Source organism: Dryobates pubescens, chromosome 21 (assembly GCF_014839835.1).
Source record: "Dryobates pubescens isolate bDryPub1 chromosome 21, bDryPub1.pri, whole genome shotgun sequence".
Classification (NCBI taxonomy): Eukaryota; Metazoa; Chordata; class Aves; order Piciformes; family Picidae; genus Dryobates; species Dryobates pubescens.
The window spans coordinates 21124127-21147575 of NC_071632.1; the positions used below are offsets into that span (position 1 = coordinate 21124127).

General features: G+C 49.2%; 1 protein-coding gene across 1 annotated transcript in view; it reads right to left on the reverse strand.

Moving 5' to 3' along the window:
- Window positions 1–23449, reverse strand: part of GPR158 (G protein-coupled receptor 158) — a 121692-nt gene that overhangs the window by 68547 nt on the left and 29696 nt on the right. The window contains exons 3-4 of the mRNA XM_009899362.2: window positions 3345–3447; window positions 442–659 (exon numbers count right to left, since the gene is read on the reverse strand). Coding sequence (XP_009897664.2) covers window positions 442–659; window positions 3345–3447 — 321 coding nt within the window. The remainder of the gene's footprint in view (window positions 1–441; window positions 660–3344; window positions 3448–23449) is intronic.

Genomic DNA, 23449 nt, shown 5'->3' on the forward strand with positions numbered 1-23449 from the left:
TCCACCCTCGGCTGAGCTCAGCTGCTCTGCTCTCTTTGCTAAGAGTGGTTCTTAGCATTTCTTAGGGACACTTACAATTCCTTGCAGCAGTTGCATCCTACCTGACAGCTCCATGTTTGAGCTGGAATGCCTCTATGCAAAGGTCAGCTATTCTCAGCTTCAGACACCATAGGATTCCTTGACTGTTGCTGACCATAGGCAAACAGAAGCAGATTTCACTGAGGAATTAAGGACTGCTCGTGGGTTTTCCTCAAAAACCATAAGCAATGTAGGTACATCCATGCCTAAAGAACAACATTCCTGCCTGAAAATGCCATCCTCTCCTTGAGCTGAGCTCCTTACCTGGGAAACTGCCTGTCAACATGAGAAGCTGTCCAGCTACAGAAGGCAGTCTGCACCACACAACAAGCAGCAATACCCAAGTCAAACACATCTGCTTACCTTTGCCTTCCGGAAGTGGTAGACCACCAGCATGCTGATGAAGTCCAGCAGCATACAGAGTGTTTGGAAGGAGATGATAGCCAGCCGTAAGTACTTGTCCTCCTGTGCATAGCAGGGGGTATCATCTGTGCAGTAGGAGCATCCTTCCCTGCAGGGCAGGCAGGTGTAGACTTCCTCGGACAACTCCCCACCTGTGAAGCGATGTTCTGCATCCTTCCCTGAAAGTACCAGAAGGGTGAGGGGGAGACAACTTCACTTGTACAGCATGGGCAGATCCACAGAATGGTTTGGAAGAGACCTTAAAGATCATCCAGTTCCACCCCCTTGCTGTGGACAGGGATACCTCTCACCAGCCCAGGTTGCTCAAGCTCTTGTCCAGCCTGGCCCTGAACACCTCCAGGGCAGGGGCAGCCACAGCCTCCCTGGGCAACCTGTGCCAGGGTCTCACCACCCTCACGCTAAAGAATCTCCAGTCTCAATCTCCCCTCTTCCAGCTTCAATCCATTCCCCCTCATCCTATCACTACAAGCCCTTGTAAAAAGTCCCTCCCTGGCCTTCTTGTAGCCCTCTTTATGTACTGGAAGGCTGCTCGAGGGTTTCCTCAGAGCCTTCTCTTCTCCAGGCTGAACAGTCCCAACTCTCTCAGCCTGTCCCCAGAGGGGAGGTGCTCCAGACCTCTGATCATATTTGTGACCTCCTCCAGACCTGCTCTAGAATTTTGATGTCCTTCTTGGGCTGGGGGCACCTCAACTGGATGCAGTACTCCAGGTGGGGTTTCATGAGAGCAGAGCAGAGGGGGAGAATCACCTCCCTCACCCAGTTCATCCCTACGGGGGCAAAGCAGTCTCCTGCTGGCTCCCTCTCCTTCCCAGCTGGCCTCTCTCTGAAGAAGTCACAGAATAGTTTGTCAGACCTGCTTCTTCCATTTCAACCTCCTCTGTCACATTCAGGAGATGCAGAGCAATTTAGACCAGCGTATTAAATACCAAATGCTTTCCCAGTGTATTTGAGGTGGGAAATAAGGAGACTTGTGAAGGTGGTGGAGTCGCCGTCCCTGGAGGTGTTCAAGGGGAGATTGGACGTGGCACTTGGTGCTATGATCTAGTTGTGAGGTCTGTTGGAACAGGTTGGACTTGATGATCCTTGGGGTCTCTTCCAACCTTAGTTACTGTGATACTGTGAAAAACTGACACCAAGATCTGGGAACAAGGGAAGTATTTTACGTGGAGACATGAGGAGCAGACCCATAAACCACTTACTGCTCACAGCACAAGCTCTGCTCCGATTTCAGATTGTTCCTCAATTTCATAAAGATGCTATCTAGTGAATTAATTAGCCTCAAATTAGATAAAGCCTTTCTTAATTAACATTTGTTCAGCATGTTGTTGCATGATTGCACCAGTCTGCTCCCAGAGCCAAACCAATGCACTTGCACAGAGCAGAGCTCTTCATCATTCACACAACCACACCAGGAAATCTGGGAAACCTATTGGCAGCTTCGTGTTTTGTCTGCACCAATCAATGACTCTTGAGCTGACATCCCATCCATCCAAGTGAAGCCACTGACAGAGCACCCAGGAGGATTTCTGCTCTGTCTGATCCGTGAACACTTGCCTGTAAATCCCTGTAAGACTGCCTGGCCTACAGGCAGTTAAGGGAAGAAAAAGGTGAAAGAAAAGGTGGCAAAAGAGAATACTATTGCATAAGAAGGAAAAGTAAATTTGCTGGAAATCTGCACTGTGAGCAAGCCAGGCCTAGGAGACAAACTAGAACACAGCAGGTTTCACCTAGACTTAAGGATAAGCTTTAGTGTGAGGGTGCTGGAGCCCTGGAGCAGGCTGCCCAGAGAGCTGTGGAGTCTCCTTCTGTGGAGACTTTCAAAACCCACCTGGACCTTTCTGTGCAACCTGCTCCAGGCAAACCTGCTTCAGCTTACGAAGAAAGGCTAAAGGACCAGGGGCTTCTTAGCCTAAGAAATAGAAGATGGGGAATCTCATCAATGCTGATCAATACTGAATGGGTCCCAGGAGGATGGGGCCAGACTTCTTTCAGTGGTGCCCAGAGACAGGACAAGGGGTAACAGGCACAAATCTGAACATAGGAACTTCCATCTAAATGTGAGCAGCTTCCTTACTTTGAGGGTGGCAGAGCACTGAACAGGCTGCAAGAGAGGTGGTGGAGTCTCCATCTCTGGAGCCACTCAGACCTTGCCTGGATGCTGTCCTGTGCATCCTGCTCTGGGTGAACCTGTGTTAGCAGTGGGGGTTGGACTAGACGATCTGCAGAGGTTCCTCCCAGCCCCCACCCTTCTGTGATTCCGTGGTTTTCCTTTCTGAGTCATGCATGGGAGCTTCTCTGTGTGTATGTCACCACATACTACACGGACAGCAGCCAACCAGCAGTCCTGCGATCCGGTGCTGCGTGTCCTGGGCACCCACAGCACACAGCCAACCTCTCAGGTCTGAGCCATATCCCAGCAGCAGCTATTAAGAGTTTTGCTGCTTTGGATGGTCCTCAGTAAAAGCCTGCACAAAGCCAGAGGCTGGGGCATTCTAGTCTGCCCTGGCCAAAGAGAAAATCATGAGGTCAATTTCCTCACTACCTGTGCTTGAGCACAGATGCCAGACTCTGTTTCCCCACAGCAAGCCTTCTTTGCATGTTTTGCACATTTATTTACAAACCAAACCTCCTTCAGGAGGGTATGTTTTACAGGCTCCTCCAGAGAGTGGTGAGTGACAAACCAAAGGGCTAGAACTCCTTCAGTGATTATATAATCCCAGAGCTGCAAACCGCTGGGATTTTACTGCACAACCCTGCCAGGGATAAAAAGGAGCCCTGCATTATTAATGCCAGCTCTGTTTTCTTCTTTCTTTCCTTTTGAGAACTCAAGCAGAGGCACTTACTCTGGAAGCTGTTCACTGAGAAGATGTTGGGATGGTAGAATCCAGCTTTGCAAATACATTTGTAGGCTCCAAGCACAAATCCAAGGCCTTTAATTGGCATGCACTGCGAGGAAGGGAAAGAAAGAGACGTCAGGCAGATGATCACACCGCAGCCCGCTCAGATGTACATTCGAGCATAAAAGCACTGCAAGACACTCTCAACACACTTCTAAGGAAGAACAGGCAGCCCCTCCAGTCTGACAGCATTTTTCTCCTTTGCTTTTCTCGATATATAAAACTCCTCTTTGTTTTTGTTGTTCTTCTTGACGTTCAGCACCAACAAACGGCAAAGACAGCTGTGCTCCAGCCTGCCCCACCGGCAAACCAACCAAGGGCCAGATCTGACTCTTGCACGTTGGCTCTAGGTAGGACACCAGAGAGCTGTGGTTCTTCCTGGTGAGTTTGCAGCACTCTTCCCCAGCACTGCAGGTGGGTTTCAGGCGGCTGGAGCCCATGCTGGCTGACAAAGTGGCAGCTGAGCCACCAACCTTCTGCAGGCAGCATGTGCTGGCACCCCCCCAATGGCAATCACACTGCAGTGGACACTGACCCAGTGAAAAGAAAGTCAGCAATAGGTTAGAGAAAGTGCAGATCTGTGTCTGACCCAGAGGAAAGAGAAGAAACCTACACCAGCAGCAGCAGCCCCACTACTCCAAGCTCTCTTGTCCCTTTCCAAGGCAGTAAGTGTATCCTGGGCCGCATCGCAAGATGCACGGCCAGCAGATCAAGGGAGATGACTCCAAGCCCTGTCACTCTGTGATCCCAGAGCCCTGGCAAGGCTGTGCTAGCACAGCCACAGCAGCAGTCATGGGCTTCAGGCAGCCAGGAGCACAGAGACTGAGCAACCCACGACAGACTGTGTAGACACAACCAGTAAAGTATTCATCTGCTGCTAAGTTACTTAGGATTTGATCCATATAGAACTCAGAGGATCAAAAAAAGCCAATGTGTGAAAAATATCCACCTCCACAGAAGCAAAAATGGAAACAGAAAACTGACCTGCTTTCAGATTTCATTTTAAATGTGAAAGCAAAGCTCAGGGAATAGCTTTGAGGTGCACAACACAAGAAGGATGTGGACCTGATGGAAAGGGTCTAGAGGCCCGAAAAACGATCAGAGGGCTGGAGCACCTCTCCTATAAAGCCAGGCTGAGAGAGCTGGGGCTGTTCAGCCTGGAGAAGAGAAGGCTTCAAGGAGACCTCAGAGCAGCCTGGCAGTACCTGAGGCAGGGCTCCAGGAGAGCTGGGGAGGGACTGTTTAGAAGGGCAAGCAGCAACGGGCGAGGGGCAGTGGTTTGAAACTGGAGCAGGGCAGGTTTAGATCGGACGCTAGGAGGAAGTTCTGGACTGTGAGGGTGGTGGAACACTGGAACAGGCTGCCCAGGGAGGTGGAGCCTGGAGACATTCAAGGTCAGGCTAGACACATCTCTGAGCAACCTGATCTAGCTGGGGATGTCCCTGCTGGCTGCAGGGAAGTTGTGACTGGGTGATCTTCAAAGGTCCCCTATGATTCATTCCCTGATTCTAGTAACTCCACTGTATTCCTGAGTATTTGTGAACTGATCACTGGTGCTCATCATGCTTTATTACACCCATGAGAGCAACTGCATTAGGTTAGACCAGAATCTCCCTTTGGTGTCACGCCTTGTAGACGCCCCACGGCCAGCAGCGGGGCACGCAGGGCACGATGGGGAGTGGCTATCAAGTGCCTCTCTCTGATGTGCCCTTCAGGACACCACACTGCTACAGGGAATTTGCACTGCTTTAACTTCCAGCTAGCAGTGCTTGGCTACAAATCAGAGCAGCTCCATCACAATATTTGCTCAAAGGAGAGCAATAGGCATCTCTACAATTCACACAGCACGTCCATCCCTGCTGCCTGTCCCCTGCTTCGCAAGCTTACACGTTAAGCTTTACAGGGTTTGTATAATGTAACAGCTCCCAGGGTTAACAGAGTCTGCTTTAAATCACACAGTCGGAGCAAACCAGAATCTTCACCTTGGCATTGTTTATAAATAAACAGAACTCAGACACAAGGTCTGAACCAGCTGAAAATAAGGCTGCATTGATTCAATTTTATGCTGCTAGCTGCAAAGGACGAAGCTGGGAAAAAATCTAATGCGATAAAGAATCTTTCTGTGGGAAGGAAAATAAATCCTGTGAATAACATTTGCAATTGCTTTGGAAGCCTGAGCCAAACCCTCTGCCAAAAGAGAGGCAAAGCCCTCTCAGATCTGATTAGCCAGGAACTGAGTGACAAAGTATTCAGCAGATACACAAAGCAGGTGTTACAGCCACAGCAGAAAACAAGAGGGGCAGAACCGAGCAAAACTGGCAGGGGCTTAAGAGAAGGGGTGTGGCACGTGTCCTACGTGTCATTTAGGAACTTGGGCCAACCATCCCAACCATCTGTCCTGTGGCACCCTGCAGCAGAGAGGTTAAACCAGGGATTTTAGAATTTAACCCCCCAAACAAAATCAAACCAAACCAAACCTACAACAAACCCCGCTAAATACACCAAAACCACCCAAACCAACCCCCAAGCCACAAGCAAACAAAACCACCAAAACAAAACCCCAACAACAAACCCCAAAACGAAACCAACAATCAAAGAATCCACAACAAAATCCACCACAGCCTGGGGAGACCTGGGGCAAGGCCACCAGGCCAAGATGTGCATCAGTAGCCTGAGGCTTTGCTGAACCCCCCCACTGCTTTTCAAGAGGATTTGTCATTCTTCTGCTCTTCCTAAACCATGGGACCAGAGCAGATACTGGTGGCAGTGAGTCCCAGCTCATTCAGATAATGTGAGGACTGTTAAAGGCAACACCTCTGACTTGTTTTTCATTAATCTCAGTTACAATACTCAGCCAATGGAACAGGTTATTCCAGTTACAGCTTTAGGTTAGGATACTTTTGTCACTGCTGACAAACCATGGACAGCAAACTTACTGTCAAACCAGGGAGGCATCACTAAGTATAAGATGCTGCAAGGTCTTTAGCTTCTCATTAACTCCTTTTGTAATGTTCAGTCTCCCAGCTGTATGTCTGAGGAACACTAAAGGACTCCTTTCCCATTCTCCAGCACTCCCAAGATGCTAAAGTTATCAGCCTGCTACTGGAGAAATGTGACAAATGTGGTTGTTAAAATAAAAAGGTGGAAATGGAGCACCTGGCAAAGAAATGGCAGACAGGAGATCAGAAACATACACAAATTGTGGTACTGGCTCAGAAGATATGGAAGAGAGGAGAAAAGGTGAATTTAGAGGCCTCTGAAAGCAGGTTACTTGGAGGTAGGTGGGGATAAGCAGCACCAAACCCCTCATCAGCTGTAGTCATGCATATGGAGAACCCAAGGTCAGCTTATGAACTGCGCTCCCCCGGTGCAGACCCCGTGCAGAAGAGTGAAAGCCCAACCACGAGAGCAGTTAGCAGGGGATGAGTAGCTTGGACACCCACAGCCTCTCAGCACCTCAGAGCTTTTCTCGAGACCACTAAGGATATTTGTGCAGGCTACAATCAGGCTACTTAAAAAAACCCAACCACCCTACCCCAAACCCCAGCTCTATGACGGACTGGAATTGCATTTCAGCAGAGCTCAGAGCTGCTCCTGGCCGCTGTGCCACACCACAACGCGACAGCTTCCCCTCTCCGAGCCAACCGCGCAGCCATTGCAGGGAACCTGTTAACGGACACCGAAGGGACTGAATGTTATAGCCATTAAATAATGCAGTGTGATTAATTTGAAGGCACCTTCTCAGGGCCAGATTTTCTTGGCTTTGAGGATAAATTAAGACTCTTTTTTTCCTCCACTATTAGCACAGGTTAAACTGTATTAAGAGCAAAGTCTAATTCGCTTCCTTATTGTATTGCCCACGTTAGAGAGGATTCTCTTCATATTCAATCTTTACCTTTTTCTTTTCCTACTACTGGGATAATTTCCTGCTTTACACACAGGCAATAATGGAAATACCAAACATTATCTGCAGAAGACCTTCCAGAAGCTGTTAGGGAATCTGTCAAAACACACAGAGGTCCTTTACCTCTGGATGTCTGGCTCTGCCAACTACTTCTGCTCCCATCTGTGACTTGGCAGCAAGCGTGGCACAAGCCTGCCTGGAAGATGAGATGGGCCACATGGTAAGACTGGGGATTGAGAAAGCTTGCCAAGACCTGCAAAAAACAGGGCATGAGCTGGAACTAGTCCTGATCTGCATGAAGGGTGCAATTCTGAGCAGCAGAGTGTTCATTCTCCCCTATTTGTGTTTTCCTGAATTACCAAACTAGCAGGATTTGGCAAAAGGTTACCAATTGATGTTCATTGTTTTCTGGAGCTAACTGTTAGAGCTGGCCTGCCTCTGCCAGTAACTGTGACATCTCTGCTCTGGGACAACAGACACTGCTTTCACCCTGACATCCATTCTGCACGTTCATAAACTTGATTAAAAATACATCTTTCCAATACTAAGAGCAGCCACTCCCATCTCCTTCTCAAGCCAAGACACACACCAGCACAGCCAGCTCAGCCCAGGCAGTCCTGAAGAGACTGTGGACTTTAAGCAAAGAAAACTTCATTCTAAGTTTGCAGAACTGTTTGGGTTGGAAAAGGCCTCTAAGATCATCCAGTCCAACCTTCAGCCCAACATCACCATGGCCACTAAGCCATGTCCTAAAGTGCCATGGCCACACCTTTCTGGAACACCTTCAGGGAGGTCTCTTCCAACCTTGGTGATACTGTGATATTTACTCCTCCACCTCCCTGGGCAGCCTGTTCCAATGCCTGACCACCCCTGCCATAAAGAAACTCTTCCTAATATCAAACCTAGCCCTCCCCTGGCACAATTTCAGGCCATTTCCTCTCGTTCTATCACCTAATACTAGAGAGAAGAGCCTGACCCTCACCTCACTCTGACCTCCTTCCAGGTAGTTGTCAAGAGCAATGAGGTCTCCCCTTCTCCTCCTCTTCTTCTGACTGGACAGTGCCAGTTCCCTGAGCCTCTCCTCAGCAGAGCTGTTCTCCAGACCCCTCAGCTAGGCTGTGTTGCCTTCATTCAGAATAGGAAAGGCTAATGGAGGGTGTCTGAGATTTGTGCAGCTTATCTCTGGGGGGCTGGGCTGGGTGATCTCTCCAGGTCCCTTCCAGCCCCTAACACTCTGTGACTGCACAGCAGGGCATGGCCAAACATCTTGTAGGCTGCACTGCCCTTCAGAAAGGGCTTGGTTGTTGAAGTTCTACCAGCATGGCTAGCCTGCTGGCCCTGCCATGGGGAAAGGGGAAAACATGCCTCCAGTTCAGCCCAAACAGCTGCTGTAAGGGGCAATGCAGAGGCACAGATCAAAGAGAGGAATACAAGTGGTGGAAAAGAGCTGGCAATATTTTAATAAGCTAAAATGGACAGCATTACTAAAGCAGCATTTCCCAGCCAGCTCTTGGATCCTGGCATTTCTGCTGCATTTCCCAGGAGTCACAGAAGGGTGGGAGCTGGAAGGGACCTCTGGAGGTCGTCATCCAAGCCCACTGCTAAAGCAGGGTCGCCTAGAGCAGGTGGCACAGAAATGTGTTCAGGTGGGATTTGAAAGTCTCCAGGGAAGGAAACTCCACAACCAGCTCCCCCTGTGGAGCCACCACCTTCCAGATGGACACCTTGAAAAAAATCTTTCCTCTGTTCTTCTGCTTCCCTTGTCTGAAATCTAGATTCGCAGTTTTTATCCCAAGCCTGTGTAGCCTTGGTGACTCACATCTCACTCCCCCATTGCCTCCAAGAGCTGCAGGGTTTAGCCATGAATGTAAACTCCTTGCAAGGCTCTCTAAATGACTGCTTCTGATATTTAATGATGCTTCCCTCTGCTCATCATTATTTTCCCCTCAGGTCTGCACTGAATCCAACAAGGTTATTCCTGTGCCTCAGCGATTAAAAGACACTTTCCCCTGTTTTGCATGACTGCCATTTCCTGCCCAAGCTGAGCTCCTCCTTTACACAAAGCTGCAGCCAGCCTCCACTGAACAATACAAAAGCCACTCATGATAAAGATGTTCTCTGAAGCTTTGAGACAGCCCTATGAGCAGCATTTGTATTTATCAGACAGAATAAACTATTGTGCATATGAAAGCCAATGTTCTCTTCCCTTCCCCAGCAAGGAGCCCCTGGGTCACAGAGCCTTCTTGTAGGCATGGAAATCTTAGGTGGCTGTCTGCTGGAGCACACCGCCCATGGCTTAGTGGGTTCCAGAGTCCTGCAGGAACCTACAAGGCACAGCCCAGACTCACCAGTGTGCCCAGGTGCCTTCAAATCTTAGCAGCAGCCCCAAACAGGACAGCTTCCTTCTTGTACAACTCTGAAGTAAACCTAATCTTTACTACAGAAGTATACCCTCATTTAATTCATCCTCCAAGAGGACTCTACAGAGCAGAGCAGATTTAGATGGGATGTTAGGAACAAGTTCTGCACCACGAGGGTGGTGGAACACTGGAACATGTTGCCCAGGGAGGTACTTGGGGCCCCATCCCTGAAGATATTCAAGGTCAGGCTGGACAAGGCTCTGGGCAGCCTGATCTAGTGGAAGATGTCCCTGCTGACTTGGGGGGGGGACAGGGGGGGCTTGGACTGGATGACCTTCAGAGGTCCCTTCCAACCCAAACCATTCCATGATTCTGCAGGTAACTATGCACACACCAAAGCGAAGGTTAAGTGCAGATCTAAGCTGGAAGGATGAGATACACTTTTAATTTGTCCAAGAGGGACAGGGATACACTAGAGAGAGTCCAAAGGTGTGCTGTGAGAATGATGAAGGGACTAGAGCATGTGTCTGACAAGGAAAGGCTGAGAGCCCTGGGGCTGTTTAGCCTGGAGAAGACTGAGAGGGGATCTGATCAATGTCTATCAATATCTGAGGGGTGGGGGCAGGAAGGGGCCAGGCTCTTTTTAGTGGTGCCTTGTGATAGGACAGGGGCTGCAAACTGCAACACAGGAAGCTGCACCTCAGTATTAGGAAAAGCTTCTTCACTGTGAGGGTGACAGAGCCCTGGAGCAGGCTGCCCAGAGAGGTTGTGGAGTCTCCTTCTCTGGAGAGAGTCCAACCCCACCTGGACACGTTCCTGTGTGGTCTGCCCTGGGTGAGCCTGCTTTGGTAGGGGGTTGGACTCAATGCTCTCCAGAGGTCACTTCCAACCTCCACCATCCTGTGACTTCGTGACTCTGTGTTCAGTGCACTGCTGCCCCTTGGTTCAGCACTGCACCATGTCTGAGTGGGTGTCCCAAACCAGCAGATGGCTCAGGAAGCTCTAAAGTGAGCTTCCCGCTAACCTGGGCGGCAGACGGCAGCACCACAGAGGTACAAGATGACATTGTTCCAGCCTGCAGAGGAAGCCAAAGCAGAGCATCAATCATCCCTGCAACCAAAAGCTTTGGAACTGGCAGGGTAGCTACTGATAACACTATCTGAACAGCAGACAGTCTGGAAGCCAGGTTTTGAGGGGTGGGAGGGGAGGGTTTCACCAGGAAATTCGGCAAGTTTACCTGCACTGTAACTATTTCTTCCCCAAGCTCTTGTAAGTGTGCAGTGGCAGGACCTAAACCCCAGGAACTAAAGCAGCCTTCAGGCAGTGAGGTACCTAGCACCCACCCGTGCTGCTGAATGAACTTGGATGGAAACAGACTAATGAGTAACACCTACCATGGCTCATCCGCTGCAGAGAAAGCAAGCTGGCTTTTCTCTTTATTATTCAGCAGCTGCCAGGAGCTGGTTCACAACGCAGGACGGACCTAGATTCTCTCTGACATCGTTAAAATTGAAAAGGAAATTGTTTTCTATTATTAATTACAGAAATGTACCTCTTGTTCTCAGAGCTCTTGGAAATGGTGAAACAGCATCTGGTACACTGCAGACACAGAAACCTCAGCAGACAGTAAGATACTTGGAAGAGTCTGCCTCAGACGCACCCAAACATCAAGTTCACTTCCATGTGACAGAGCAAAGCCCTGTGAGTGGAAGTCACTACAGAGCAGCTTGTCTGCAGGCCAGTGCCACATTTGTTCTTACCTATGGCCTTCTCAGGGCTGGGAGACTTTCTCTTTTGAAGCCACTTGCAAGGGATCTCAAGACTAGGCATGTCATACAGCTTTGCACCATGAGAAGTCTTTCGGTGCACTGCTATAAACAGCAGGATGGGTAGGCAGCATCGTACCCACAAGGGAATAAAGAGGGGAAATAGAAGAAAGGATCCTTACTCTGGACAGTAGTTACTTGCTCACTATAATGTAAGCATTATGAAAGTATTTCACAGAATGGTAGGGCCCTGGAGGGACAGAGCTCTGGAGAGCATCGAGTCCAACCCCCTGCCAAGCCAGGGTCACCTACAGAAGGTCACACAGGAATGCAGCCAGGCAGGTTCTGAATGTCTCCAGAGATGGAGTCTCCATCCCATGTCTGGGCAGGCTGTTCCACTGCTCTGTCATCCTTAAATTAAAGAAGTTCCTCCTCATGTTTAGATGGAGCTTCCTGAGTGCCAGTTGGCACCTGTTACCCTTTGTCCTGTCCCTGGGCACCACAGAGAAAAGCCTGCTGCCATCCTCCTGACACCCACCCCCCCCAGCCTTCTCCAGACTAAGCAGCCCAAATTCTCTCAGTCTTCCCCCATCACGGAGATGTTCCAATCCCCTTACCACCTCTGCAGCCCTTTTCTGTACCCTCTCCAGCAAGTCCCTGTCCTTCTGGAACGAGGGAGCCCAGACAGAGAAGGGTGCCTGACCAGCTGAACTGTACTTGGATTTTACTGTAACTCCTTGCTATCTTTATTAGCTCATTTGAGGCTGGCACACTGCTTATAACGACCCCAACCTGTTAACCCCCCCTGTTAATATTGGCAGTGAAGCTGGGACTGGCAGAGCAAGCCACAGACACACTAAAGTTAATTCTATTCAAACTAAAGTCAGTTTGGGAAAGGTACTGCCATGCACTCAGCAATTGGCTACCTTTCAAATTACAATCTACTGTACATGCACAATTTCCTTTCCCCAGTGAGCTTTTATAGGCTTGTGTTAGAACAATTAGCAGCTTTGTGAAGGAGAAGTTGCCAGGGTAAGGACCAAATGTAAAGAAGTGAGCAATTAAACACCTCCACCTCCAGAATCCACCTCCAGACACCCATCTCTGGGTGAGAGAGGAGAAGCATTTCTATACTGCACCCAGCATGCTTTTACTCTTCGTGATTCCACAGCTTCAAGGCAGACTAATTTAACCCAGAAACACTGCTTTCAGTGGCACACTTCAGTACTTTATAACATTTTACTATTAGCATCCTGAAAACTCTTCACAGTGACATTACAGGGTCCCCATCCACATCTCACAGCAAACTCATAACACTCTGAAATGAATACACAGAGTGCAAAAAGGGACATCTCATCTTGCACTCCTCTCTTTGTAATAAAAGTAAATGCTGCTGTTCATTTAGAATATGAAGGGTAGAAATTTATTTGCCAATCACATCAACTGCACATAAAAGAGAACACATAACTCACCCTCAGCCACCCAGAAGAGTCTACATATGAGCTCGAACTGAAAACTCAAGTGGATGTTTGAGATTGCCATCAGGCAGCTAAAGCCAAAGCAACAACTGTGCTTGAACTACAGGGAGGGTAGGGAAGCTTTACAGTGGGATCTGGACAGGCTGGACCAGTGGGCCACAGCTAACTGTATGAAGTTCAACAAGGCCAAGTACCAGGTCCTGCAGCTGGGGCACAACCACCCCACGGTAAGCTACAGACCTGGGGCTGTGCGGCTGGAAAGCTGCGACTCGGAGAGGGACCTGGGGGTGCTGGTTGGCAGTCACTGACCAGGGGTCCTACTTTAATTTCTCTCAAGTCAAAATTAACAATGTGGAGGAAGGGGGAAATGCAGTGTCTCTCATTATCCCAAGAACCAGCATTCTCCTTCTCCAACACTCTGATCTCCCTTCCAGACAAAGCCATTTTTCCTCGCCTGCCGTTGTGCTGCTGAACCTCAAACTGCACTGAGGAAAGGCAGAGCAGCTTCCAGCAGCGTGTCAAAAGCAGCTGAACATTCAGTGGTTCATGCAGATGGACAATTCTCCAGGAGAGGATGAGTGGCTAATTTCAGAATCATGAAAACATGCTCAGAGCTGCACAGAACAAAAGACAGCTACAGCCTCTGTCATAGGAGGTCTATTGTAACAGACACTCGAAAGACAAAATGAGAAGGATCCAATTCTGTCTTCATTTGCCTTTATTTTGAATAAAATAACATCCCAGTGACTCCAGTGCTTGGTATTACTGGCTAATGATGATAGACCCAACCCCACTCTGCTTCATCCTGCCTTTATACTTTAATTGATACTCAATTTCTTTAGCACACATCCATGTGTTAAGACTAATAGGGAGTTATAAAACGTGAAGAACAAAGACCACCCTAGCCTCAAGTGCCACCCATGATGCCTCCTTCTAGCAGACTCCAGGAGCAGAAGGTAGGGCAGCCTTGCTGCTCCTGACAGCTGGCAAATATCACTCATGATTTCGGAGGTCCTCATCAAATTCCAGCGCTATCAGTGAGTACTTGCCTGAACCTTTTGAATCCTCAAATCCTGTACTTTCAGCAAGCCCCCCTCCTTGCTGTAAAAGGTAGAGTCAGCTTGCCTTGTGATCCCAACCAATTGCCAAGATCTTTCAGGGCGGAGGAGAGCTGTATGATTGCTAACAGGACTTCAATTGTTTTTGCTGCATGTCTTGCTCACCACAACCAACGCCAAAAAGATGATGGACACAGCCTGAACGTCACTGGTAGGACTAAACCACAGCTGGGCTCCAAGAAAACCGAAGATCCTTTGGCACATCTATTTTGTAGCATCACCTGAGATTACAGGGCAAGCTGGCTCCAAACAGAATGCTGTGCATGGCCTGAGTCACATCTTTGCTGGACAATCAAAATAGCTGTAGGGGTGCAAAGGACCTCTGTTTGCAAAAGGCAGTTCCACCAGCAGAACCTCTGACAGCCCAGGGACTCTCTCACCTTGGGAAGGTTCACTGCTTTTTACACAGCAGCAACTCGTGGCTGAGCTAGGAGAATACCCACCCAGACCTCTCTGCAGCAGCATCCTCTGCCTTTACCATGTCAACACATCGCTCTTTCCATGTCCCAGCTCAGGATTCATGGGAGCTGCCTGCTGCACTGAAAGGCCACCTGCCTATAGGAAGAGCTTGCCTTTACCCTGCTCCTGCCTGCACCCCATTTGCTTCTCCGGGAGGTTTCTCTACCTGTGCAACCTGAAATGGTGAAAGTTAAAGCTCTCTCTTCTCTGCCTTCCTTTATTCCACTTTTCTTTCTGGCCTAAGACATGTTTAGGGGAAAATTGCTAAAGGTTTTCAGGCCATCATCCTGGCACCCATTCATCACACACATCTCCTTAACTCAACCTGTCAGCAGCTCCTTAGCTGTGAAAATCATTTGGTTGTTATTCCTATTACGATCACACAGCTCTCAATCAAGAGCCACACTGCAGAATGTCATCCTCCACTTTGTGAATTGGATCAAACTTAACTGTCCTCACAAATGAGCTCCTTCACAGAGGTAAGAGGCAGCCCCACTGGAAGACACCAACTCCAGATAGATTTTCTCCTCGTTTGCTGTCAGGGAAGTAGGTCTCATAGCTGCCTGTGTCTCAAAGCTGCAACAAAAAGTCTCCTTCCCTGGAGATCCGATGCCGTCCTGTGCAGCCTGCCCTAGGTCATCCTGCTCTGGCAGGAGGGTTGGACTGGATGATCTCCAGAGGTCCCTTCCAACCCCTGCCTTGCATGGGAGATTCTGTCACCTTCTCTGTACAGGTTTGCTTCCCACACTGAAACAACTCCTCAGATTCTCATGGTGGCTTTGCTGGAGCAAGAAACTACCAAAATGAGCAAGACAATGCAAACGACACTAAAATGGGGTGCCCAGCAAAGCTGCTATCCTGTTACCCTTGGAGATGTCAAGCATTCCTCAGCTGTTGGAAGAATCATCTACACAAATATTTGAGCCCTCAGAGCCAACACATTTACCAACCATTTAGACATAATCATCTTGTCACTTACACACAGCCCAACAAACATGTCAGTGGGGAAACCCTACGGTGTAATTACCAGGGGGTTGAATGACAACTGAAGAAAAACATTGTGAGGGTTTTCACTGCAACCTGAAAGGCAGTGTCTGGTATGTCAACACTCACTTCCCCAGGAAGATTGACTTTCCCCATCATTACTCTTAATTGTACACATGGAGCTTTTCAGTTAATCTCACTCAGCGTTTTAATGGTGCCTGGGCTTTAAGGTTTTCTGTTTAGCAGTCCAGGAACAGGAGAGATCAAGCCACAGTGCCTGATGGCACAGGTCTGATAGCCAGTGGTCAGAGAGGAGAGGAAGGAACAGAGGAAAACTTGCTGTGACTTTTATGAACCTTTCTCTGTGTAGGTAAAACTTTGCAAAGAGACAGCCAGTGCCAGCTGCACTTCCATGCCACTTCCCTAAACACACTGTGCCCAGCCTTCTGAAGGAATTCTGGCCTCCAAAGGTCTCATTCTGCTGTCAGGGGTGTAAAATGTCACAACTTGCAGTCACACTTATCTAGGTTCTATTATATTTCCTCTGCACTGACTGCAGAGCTGGTGCTGTGTCATTTTAAAACACACACAACTGCTCCCCAAGCAGCACAAGAGCCCAAAGCCCTGAGATGCAGCAAGGTCTCACCAGCACATCTGAATTCTGCATAAAGTGCTATTAGTGCCTGATTAAATATTAATCACCAGAAGGGAGCTGTACAGCATTGAACTGGGGAAAGGCCATTAGCAAATCACCATTTTTTTCCTGCCAAAGAACACCTAGCACAGCACAATGTTACTTTCTGCTCTATTTAATATGGATCACAAGGAGGTAGTAAGTGGCCTGAAAGCATCAGTCCCACCCAGTGGCAAAAGCTGTGGTCCACTGTCCACCCCCTGCTAAGTCAGACAAAATCCTGGCTGAAAATCATGCCTGGGGGACATGAGTGTGATTTGTTTCCACGGGAGCAAGAGAGGATGTCCAAAGAGAAGCCAAGCCTGTATGCAGGAAGCCACTGCTGTGCCAACCTCCCCTGTGGTCCCCCTCCCCTCCTGCCTGAGGTTTTGGGTGCCTGCCCTCACAGCCCAGCTGCTAGCAACGCAGAGGTCCCAGCCAACCACTCATGGAGAGAGCCCAAGGGAGGCTATGAGGATGACAAAGGGACTGAAATAGCTTTCCTGTGAAGAAAGACTGAGAGACCTGGGGCTGTCTGGTCTTGAGAAGGCTGAGAGGGATCTTATCCATGTCTGCAAATATCTGAGGGGTGTCACAATGAAGGTGCCAGGCTCTTTGTGGTGGTGCCTGGTGAAAGGATAGGGAACACTGGGTACAAGCTAGAACACAGGAGGTTAAACCTCAACACCAGGAAAACCTTCTTTGAGGGTGATGGAGCACTGGAGCAGGCTGCCCCCAGAGGCTGTGGAGTCTCCTTCTCTGGAGAGATTCCAGCCCCATCTGGACACATTCCTGTGTGGCCTGCCCTGGGTGAGCCTGCTTTGGCAGGGGGTTGGACTCAATGCTCTCCAGAGGTCACTTCCAGCCTCCACCATTCTGTGATTCTCCAGAGGGAAGGACCAGCTCCATCTATCCACATGTGGTTTTTGGGGTCATCTTCAGCAGCAGAGCACACTGAGCACCCTTCCCATGGCCCTGCTCAGCTGCCACCTGCCCTGTCCTAGAAAGTGCCCCAGTGCTGCCCATGAGCACTGCCCCTGAGCACTGCCCATGGCTGCACAGCTTTGACACTGCTTTTTGCCCTAACAAACTGTTGTGTGATGGATAGAGCAGCAAAGAGCTGACTGCTACTGACTGAGGAAAGCAGATCCAGTGCCTCTGTTGAAAAACTGCAGCTGTTCCTAGCTTGCTAGCTTACAGTGATTAGAGATGGGCTGAAGCAAGGCTGCAGCACTGCCCCAGGCAAGGCTGAGCAAATACTTTCCAACTTTTATTTGCAAAGTAAGAATTGCCTGGGTTATGTTCAAGTTATTTAACTCTCTGCATCCACTCCAGTGACAGCTACAGGTGAGGAGAGGGAGAACTTCAGTGCTGTGTGATTAAAACATGGGCTCAGTAATGGCTGCAGAAAGAGAGTCTCCCAGTGGGCACTGAAAAACCAGGAGTACCTACACCTACTACATGATGAAGGAGGCATCACAGATACAGGGTCCTGCCCTTGTACTGAAGGACCCAAACTTGCATCTTGCAACCCCAGAGCCTGCTCTAGCCCTCAAAACTGTTCTGGGAGTGGTTTCTTTCAGACTCTGCCAGAACAGTGCAAGCTACTGATTTCTGAGCACTTGAGTTCAAGTCTCCCCCCCTGCCGTAGGAGAAGACTCTCACCTCTCAGACGCACCCTTTAAATACCAGGACACCTCCACTCACACCTCCTCGGTGCTTCCATAGCTCCTGGCAGCACTGTCAGTGATTTATTAAGTGACACTCATGGGCTAGAGTTGAGGTGTAAAATTTTCTTCCATTTCCTCACACTAAAATGCTCCCCTTACATTTTATTCCACACACTTCCCTCCTGGCCAAGGTGCCCTCTAGGTTTTCACATTTCATTAGAGCACTGAACTATTTTACAGCACTCAAGAGAGCACAGGATGACAGAGACACATGATGCCTGTCCAGGGAACTCAGTCCAGAGCAACAGACAACAGTGAGGCAGTTTGGTGTCACAGCTACTGAGCTCTGGGAGATGCTCTTCCTGGGCTTTCCCCCTTAGTTCTGGCTCCTCTCCTGTCTGCCCTCCACAGCCTGCAGGAATTGCTCTGCTGAGTTTTCCCCCTCTGCTTCTTGCCTTTCTTTCCTTTTCCATTCTTTGTTAGCTCAGTTTGATATGACTGAAATCAAACCCATTGCCACTTTTGATCTGAAGGCCAATCCCCACCACACTACACAGCCCCAGAATACGGGACACAGGGAGTGCTTAGGAATTAGGAAGTCATCAAGCAGGTCCATGTCTGGTGACCACTCTTCCAGAGAAACCCACACAATTCAAAGGACACAAACTCTGAAGCACTTTTAGGTCAGCTGGAGATGCTGGGTGGAGGAACCAGCTCCCTGCAACCCTGTTCCAGTGTCTCACTGTACCCTTAACCTGAAGGGTTTTCAGCACTTTGTGTCCTCAGAGCAGTTGCTAATGGAAAGCTACTAGCTCCCAAGGGGATCAGAAACCTGGCATGCAACCTGGCAGAGCACCACCACCCTACCAGCTCCCCAGGGCTCTGTGGGAGGCATTTCTCCCACCTGGGCCCTGTGGGAGGCAGCACTGCAAACAGCACCAGCTGCAGAAGCACCGAACTGCCTGGGGACACAGTCTGAGGATGCTTGCTGCCTTCCCTCCTCTTTGTCTGCAGCTGCCTCGCAGACAAGTCAAACTGCTCCACATGAACCAGCTTCCTCAGTTTCTGTGCTGAGTTTCAGAGTACCAGGACAAGCTGAGCTTGTGATTTTTTGCTTTAGCTGGTTGTTGCCTCTCTGCTAAATAGGTTATGCTGAATGCTGAGCAAGAATGAAGCAAAGAAAAGATTTCTTCTTCTTAAGTGTTGTCAGTGTAGGATTAGCCTGCTAGGAGATGAATGCCAGGGAACCTCTCACTGGGCAGCCTGCTGCAGATGCCCTGGGAGAGCACAGCCTTTTATTTGCAGCTACACTTGATCCTAGCTTACACTTGTAATTATTGTCACTGCTCATCTCCACAGAAATGAAAGGATTTACATTTCTTCAAATAACTGGCTTAGAATAATGGGTAAGGGGTTGAGGAACTTTCAGATGTGTCTTACAAAGACAATTAAAAGCTCTCAGCCTGTGTTAGCTGAAAGTCTACTAGAGCAGAGGAGCAAACCAACCTGGGTTATTCCCCTTTCTTTCAGCAATGCATTTTTATGCTCTGCACACTCAGATACTTAGCTGCATGCTTTAAGAACTGCTCAGTGGAAAGCTGCAAGCACTACTGAGTGATGCATCTAAAGTTACTGTGCACTGCTCAAGAGTCACAGGGAAGATTTTTAACACATTGGGGGTACTGCTGCTCTCCTTTCCCTTCCCATTCTTCAGCTTTCTACTGCAGTGTTTGAAAGCCAAACTGACCAAGGAAGCCCAGCAATTAATTCCAGCAGCAGTGACTGCAACAGAAAGCTGGTACAATAGATCTGAAATAGGCTTAGTGCCCCAATGCTCCTGCCTTTCACAGCCAACAGTCATAAATCCTCACTCTTTCCCTGAAATCAGAAGCAGGCTGCTGATGCAGACAGCTCCAGTTTCACCTGGGAGGTAATGAGGTGAAGTCATTGCATGGGAGAGAAGAAAAATACAGCCAGCTGACTATGCACCATTTAACTCAAGGGCTCCCTAGTGGGAAGCATCAACAGCAGGGGTGCAGCTGGCAGTGAAATGCTGCTTTGTATAACATTTCACTACCCATTTGTGTGCTATCAGAATGGCAAACAGTTAAAAGGCCACAGAGGAACCAAGACCCAGAGTGACCTGCAGAGGTACCCTTTGTGGTTAGCCAGCAAGAACTCAGCAAGCTCCTGGGCTGGCACAAGGCTTTGTCCCTTGGATTTTGTTAGAAAGGGGTTTGCTCAAAATAGTGTGCCCAGACTGTGAGGAGCTTTGTAGTATTGACAGAATAGCAAGTCCTTGCTTTTAGACCTTAGACTATATAAAGGGTGGGTGACAATAGGATTTAACATCTCTCTTGCTACTCTGGATGCCTTTGTTACCATCTAAAGAAACAGAATTCCACAGCACAATGGAGGGAGTTTAGTTTCTCAGGAGATGGACCTCATGGTGCACTGTGAGCTCTACTTGAGTCACCTCACGTGGCTGGGACACTTACCACCCCTCCTGCACTTGTGCAACCTCTCCTGTCTGAAACAGCTGAAGACTTCCACCTCATGGAGAGCCTTCGCTGTCCTCAGCTCCTTTGTATTCACAAAGTGTGCAGGCTCATAACATCTTTGTGACTCCCATACCCCTGTCCTGCTGGCCAGCTGGCTCAATTTTTTCTGCATGAGACAACCTGGCAGTGGTACAACATCACTCACAAATGTGTCTTCTCCATGGAAAGCCAGGCTAAAATGACAACAGAAATACATCCAACAGCACAGCTCCCCTCTGCTCCCATCACTCACAGACCCCAGATCCTGTCCTCATTACCTACCACACTGCAAGACTGTCCCTACTGCACCTGGATGGCCTCCAAACCACTTCCAGGCAGACTCCCTGTTTAGTCAGGCTGGCTATCAGTGTGCCTACAGATCTGCCAAGGTCTGACTCCTCTTATGCCAGGACACAACTGAACACCATTAGAGAGTGCTCAATTTGAGAGCCCATCTCTGCAGCCACAACTTCAGCTGTAGGACCTGGGCAGAGAGGTGGCTGTAGAAACACTGGAGTTTCCAATGTATTTTTACATTTCACCAGCTTGTGGCAGCTTGAAGGGGACCTTTAGCCTAGATCCTGATTGCAAAGTACAACTCATCAGAAGAAACACCCCAACTGTTCTTTTTCTGAGACTCTTATCTCCACAGCTTCCATGCCTCCACAGCCCTGCCAGAGCTGCAGGCAGTCTCAGTGGAGCCATTGAAAAGCACATCTCTGGTGTCCAGTACCACTGAGTCAAGTACAAGAGAGAGAAGTCAAGGCATTAGCATGCGAATAGCTTCTGTGACCATCCAAGAGCAGAAACAAGAAGATGGGCTCCTGCTGCTTGATAGTGTCTTGAGAAGTGAATTGCCCAAAACTTCCTGCCTCCTGAGCAGGGGCAGTGCAATACCATTTCCAACCAGTCCCATCCACTTAGTCAGCTGCAAGGCAGCCAAAGCCCCAGCCAACCACTCACCCCAAGCAGCTAACCATCAGCTGCTTTATTTGATAGGTCTTGGCTGTCCCCTAGGCAGTGCAACAGCAGCATGAAAAGATTGCTAGGAGAAAGAGGAGGCAGAGTCTAAGACACAGCAACATCTATTTTCTTTTCACTCTCAGTAAGCCTCCAGAGTTTTAATGATTATTAGATGCCTCCATAAAGGAGTTCAGTCTCAGAGCATGAATGTACAGAGAGGAAAATGCAGGAACTGAAGTCAATTGAAGTCAATTCACTGAGGTAATTTTTTTGCTTTAAAAAATAAAATCGAGTTCAAGGTTGAATAAACCACCCCTGGGTTGTGCCATGATGGTTAGGGACAGAAAAATGCCTCTGATGTCTGTGCTGCTGCTCTTTCCAGGGAGGATAAGGGCACACATTGGCAGCTGTGCTCAGCCTCCTGGTGGGATTTCAGACTTGCTCTCTGGTGTATGGGGAAAGCCTAATAAGGCTCCAGTAAGATTTGTCGTTAGCAGATATGTTTTTACACCCTCAGCTAAATCAAGGACAGGGCTGGGTTTGGTTGTTTGGGGTGATTTGTCTGGGAATTCCATGATTTTTCAGTGGCTGTGCACTGAGAGCACCCAGTTCTGACACCTCTCTCAAAATGACTTTCCTGGAAAGGATTCAAACTGTACACAGCTTCTTCATCTGCAGTTGTTCAGTTCAAACCCACACTGACCTAGAAAACAATGAAGTGTTCAGAGCAGGGGCAGTAGATCATTGCCATAACTGAGAAACCATGTTAACTACCTCTCAACATACAGAGCTGGCACAGATTCATGGATTGGTTTAGGGTGGAAACGACAAACCCTGTGAGGAGAGGCTGAGGGAGCTGGGGTTGCTTAGCCTGGGGAAGAGGAGGCTCAGGGGAGACCTTCTTGCTCTCTACAACTCCCTGAAGGGAGGTTGTAGCCAAGGGGTGGGGGGTGGGGGTGTTGGTCTCTTCTCCCAGGCAACCACCACCAGAACAAGAGCACACAGTCTCAAGCTGCACCAGAGGAGGTTCAGGCTGGAGGTGAGGAGAAAGTTCTTCCCAGAAAGAGTTATTAGCCATTGGAATGTGCTGCCCAGGGGGGTGCTGGAGTCACCATCCCTGGAGGGGGCTCAGAATGTTGCACTTGGAGCCAGGGTTTAGTTGTCAGGTGGTGTTTGGTATTAGGTAATAGGTTGGCCTTGATCTCTCAGGTCTTTTCCAACCTGGTTGATTCTATGACCTCAAGAATCACCTAGTTTCACCCCCCTGCCATGGGCAAGGGACACCTCCACCAGCCCAGGCTGCTCAAGGCCTCTTCCAGTGCCAGTGGGCACTGCCTTAACAGTGCCTCTAATACCTCTCTGTAAATAGTCCTGCAAGGCTGCCTCACAGCATAGATGCTTGAGGCAGAGTGCTGAGCAGCCTGTGGCTATTCCAGATTGGGAGCATGCTGCATGGCAAGCACCAGGGCTTGCAGCCTCACAGGGTGCTTGTTCTCCCCCCCAGCGGCACAGTGAGGGGCACAGATCCTGACACCACTCAGCCCCAGCAGCAAGCTCTGCTGGCTTCAGTGCACAGCCACTCGTTCCCCAAGCTCCCTGCACACATCTGCATCCTGCATGGAGGTCACCTCTATCCCTGGCTGCTGCCTTTCTCAGGGGATAACAACTGCTGCAGTTCACAGAATGCACTGGGTTAGAAGGGACCCTCAAAGGTCATCCTGTCCAACATGCCTGCAGTCAGCAGGGACACCTCCAGCTGGATCAGGCTGGTCAGAGGCCCATCAAGTTTGACCTTCAATGCCCCCAGGGATGGGGCATTAATCCTATCTCTGGGCAGCCTGTTCCAGTATTTCACCACCCTCACAGTAAAGAACTTTCTCCTTATGCCTAACCTAAATCTCCCCTGCTCCAGGTTCAAACCATTGCCCCTCATCCTGTCACTACAAGCAGTTCTGAACAGTCCCTCCCCAGCCTTCCTGCAGCTCCCCCTCAGATACTGAAATGCTGCTCTAAGGTCTCTCTGAAGCCTTCTCTTCTGCAGACTGAACACCCCCAATTCTTTCAGCCTTTCTTCACAGCAGAGGCTCTCCAGCCCTCTCAACATACTTGTGGCCCTCCTCTGGACCTGCTCCAGCA